General features: G+C 43.2%; 1 protein-coding gene across 3 annotated transcripts in view; it reads right to left on the minus strand.

Moving 5' to 3' along the window:
- Nucleotides 1-334: 334 nt before the first annotated feature.
- Nucleotides 335-3,848, minus strand: part of LLGL2 (LLGL scribble cell polarity complex component 2) — a 37,220-nt gene continuing 33,706 nt past the window's right edge. Inside the window, exons 22-27 of one of the 3 annotated variants that reach the window (XR_004841863.1) lie at nucleotides 3,693-3,730; nucleotides 3,162-3,209; nucleotides 2,587-2,629; nucleotides 1,800-1,861; nucleotides 863-1,093; nucleotides 335-373 (exon numbers count right to left, since the gene is read on the minus strand). Coding sequence is in view for 2 of the 3 variants with exons in the window: in XM_035893297.1 (XP_035749190.1) it covers nucleotides 1,086-1,093; nucleotides 1,800-1,861; nucleotides 2,587-2,629; nucleotides 3,162-3,209; nucleotides 3,693-3,730 (199 nt within the window). In the remaining variant the exon portion in view is untranslated. Of the gene's footprint in view, nucleotides 374-735; nucleotides 1,094-1,799; nucleotides 1,862-2,586; nucleotides 2,630-3,161; nucleotides 3,210-3,692; nucleotides 3,731-3,848 lie in introns of those variants that run through there. The other 2 variants (XM_035893298.1, XM_035893297.1) reach the window with 2 other exon arrangements.

Consider the following 3,848-nt stretch of genomic DNA (forward strand, 5'->3'; position numbering starts at 1 on the left):
AGATTAATGAACTGCTCTACACAGAGTTTCACCAGTTTCAATTCAAAATCCATTGCTGCATAGTGCAGCAGCATTGCCAGATCAACTGTTTCTCCCTTCAGTGTATTAAATCCCAAGTTATTTCAGGACAAGTTAGTAGATGACCTTCCAGGGACTATAATCTGAACCAGTGTCCTTTTCTGGCAACACGATGTATAAATTGCAGGACAGCGACACAAACAACTTGCTTGCCACGTGTGTCTTCTCCAAACCACCACCATGAGGCCACTTAATCTCCAGGAGTGCTCTTTGCCTCTACAGCTCAGAGAAGGAGAGTTCCACCTTCTTCAAGGGGTAAGTGGGCCTGAGCCTGTTGCCAATGTGAAAGAAGTTGCTGATGGAAAAATAGATATGAGAGCAGACAAGGATCACAAAAGGGAATTCAGAGTTTTATTTCCAAAAAAGAGCAATGTCATGTTGAAACAAAAATCAAGTTCAATTAGTTTTCCTCTGATTTGTATGGCTACAAAAATAGATTCTACCCAAATCCATAAAGCCAGTTAACAGTACCATAACAAACAAAACCCAAAATTACTCATTCAGATACCACATACAGCAGTCACAGGAATCTAGCATATATTATTTAATGTTTTTTTTAAAAAGTAAATTTCTAAAATGTTTCTGTTAAAACTGAAATACCCATATGATTTAAAAAAATTGTACAAAAAAATAATTTTAAACCAGTTGGAGGTAACAGTGTGCGTTTATTAAAATCCTGCACCAAGGCAGTAACATTTATAATTTAAAACCCAGCCCAGTAGAAAAGAGAAATGTGCAAACATTTAAAAGTTAGATGTACTCAGAGGCTTGTGGTGCATCAGACCTGGCGATCCACTTCTGTCCTAATGCAAGGCGGGCTCCAAGAGGAGATGTCTCTAATGAGGCACTAAAAGGGGAGGCAGAGGCAGGCATGCACACGCATGCAAGTTGCAGCTCACTAGCCTGCAATGCAGGGAGCAGTGGTGCCCTCTCCCCAGGGACGGTTTGCCCAATCAGTAGTGTTATGGCACTCAATCCGATGCCAGAAAGTCCTTGATGAATTCTGGTCAATCTGCTTTGGGATAAAAGAATGCAAAAGCCATTTTAGGAAACAGAAGTTGAAAGCTAATGACAGCTAATGAATTGATATCATGCTACATATAATGCACATCATTACATCAACTACAAGAATTTACACTGGACCCAAAAGCTCTAACAAGGCACATCTCCACAGACATACACTACACAGGGGCTTATTTTGAAGCAGCTATACACAGAGAGTGACCTCCCTCCCCTATTTTCTGCCCAAGGGTTTTCAGAATTAATGCAGACTCACATGTTGCTGTGGTCACTACTCAAACCTTTCAAGCACAGAGGAAGGGGAGAGGATAAAAAGATGGTTTCTGTGTATCCCGTTATGCTCAGTGAAGGCACCCATTTATTTGAGAGTCCTTAGTAAGTTTCAGCAGATTACTGCTGTGAGCTCTGGCTACCTCTCCAGCTTGCTTTATTATAAAGTTAAGAGCCAGGCAGGAGCCTTTAAAGGATTTTTCTCTCTTTCTTTAAAGCTGATGCAGCATATTTACTCATGTGGCACATAAGGTGCTGAACAGCGCTAGTACCTCACACACCCAGCAGATTCCCATCCTGAAAATTCAGACCAGAGTTCTACACTATCACAAAGCATTTAAATAAGCTAAATTATATAAACAAACTCCATTCTAACTTTCTGCTTCCATTGGCTGCTTCACTGCACCCGAAATATCCATAGCCCCACCTACCTCCTCCATTACTTAGTCCATGTCCTAATGGACTTCTTGCCAAATTTCTTTCTGCATAGCTCCTGCAATGACACAAGAAAAGATTCATTATCGCAATGCAGTATCATCCCATCCACTCCCAGCTGCTGACAGAAGACCAGGATTAGGTAGTGTCCAGAGGAAGTGCGCAGAGCAGAGCATGTCAGGCAGTCACTTATCCTTACACACCAGCAGTTACCAGTCCCACCAAGCTTCCTGCATCCGTTGCAAATAGTAGTCCTTTGTCTACACTTCCGTAGCCCCTGTCACCTGAACATCAGTATTCTAGGGAAACAAGATAAAGCCCCGCACCCATGGTGGTAGCTTAGCTCTATTGTATAGACAGAATGGGAGCAGAGATACTAAACACGTCCAAGTGACAGTGTCAAGCCAGGATTAAAACTCCAGAGTCCCATCCTCGACCAACTAAGCCCATGTGGCCTGCCCTTAGATCAGTATGTGTTGACATGAATAGAAACCTGTATGCGAATACTCAGAGTCCTGTTCCTTTGGGATGTGGGAATGTGATCTCTCCTGCTTTTCGGAGAGAAAGAGACAAAGCATTATTCATAAAAAACGCCAAGGGACAACATGTGAAAGAGAACCTGCCTCTCTTACTATTTCCCTTTGATAGTTTGTGGGACACATACATAACCAGATTCCAGCACAAGGATCCCTGTCATCATGTTGGGCATCCCCCTGCATTCAACTAGAAGTGCCCTCCCTTGCCAGCCCCACCCATTAGGAACAGAAGTTTGTCGATACTCACCCTCTGCCCCCCTCCAGAGTACTCTGGATCTCCTTCAGGACTTCTGGAAAGCAGAGGGTTAAAGCAGTGAGCCAAAACAGTGGAGATCTGCTTTCAGACAGCAGCCTAGCCACATTCCACCTCCCCGATGAAAAACTGCCTCCCACAACACAGAGGTCAGACCTTATAATATCACTGCCTCTTCAACAGCACCAGGCTTTTACTGAACAGGCTGGCATAAAGGACTGAAGCAGTCATTTGTCAGAGGAATTGTTGCCAGTCCCAGCGTACCAGAGCCCCAAAGGAACAGTCTATTCCAGCCGTCACTTTACACAAGTCCTATTGGAAAGTAAAGATCCTTCTCTTATCACAGCAGTGAATGCAGCTATGTGGAACAACCCCTGCCTGAGGGCATGACTATCTGTCCAACCCCTTACTTCTACTGATTCATGAAAACCCAGTATTTCTACCAGTCTTGTGTAATTGCAGATCTTTTGGAACTGAGCACTGGAACCCACAAAATTCCCAGCAGCTTTCTTCTTTTCCCACCCAGAAAGGCACCTGCCCTGTCAGTAGCAAGACTTCATCTCACTCACTTTCGTCATTGAGTAAGGCACGTTCCATCAGCCTCCCAGACTTCCTTTCTAAAACAAAAAAAAAAAAAAGTAGGAAAAAGCTTTTACCTAGTATTTTCCCCTTTTTATGAAATATGGGCAGTTTTGGAAACCCACAATAGAACTGGAACTTTTTTTCCCCCCTGTTAAGTACCTTTTGACTTTACTGAATGCTTCACAGCTAATCCTTAAAGCCCCTCACATACTGAACTGTATTTTCCAGCCATACTAGTTTAGCTAACAGAAGATCTCATCTGTAACTTCAGACCTTATCTTCCCACAGACTCTTCCTTCCAACAGAAACTATGGTTCTATCCTTTCAAGGCAATCTTGCCACAGGCAACTTACTTTAGAGCTAGCAACCACTGTGTCCAGGCAGGTCACAACGTTTCCCCCATGTCCCTCCTTACTTTCCCCTTTTCTTAGGTAGAAAATATCAACTGTAGCAACTGGAAAGATATTTCAGGTTTACACATCACCGTGCTACATTTAGTACAATTATTTTTTGCTTACCATCTTCTCCATAGTCACCCAAACTCCTTCCTGACCCCCTAGAAAAGGAAAGGAGGCAGAAAACAATCACTGACTCCGAGGCACAGGGGTGCAGAGAATTCATGTATACTCTGGGCAGCTACAAGAAACTCTGGTGCATGCTAACTAAATGGTTTT

This window comes from Egretta garzetta, unplaced genomic scaffold (genome assembly GCF_000687185.1).
Source record: "Egretta garzetta isolate BGI_Z169 unplaced genomic scaffold, ASM68718v1 scaffold34, whole genome shotgun sequence".
NCBI lineage: Eukaryota > Metazoa > Chordata > Aves > Pelecaniformes > Ardeidae > Egretta > Egretta garzetta.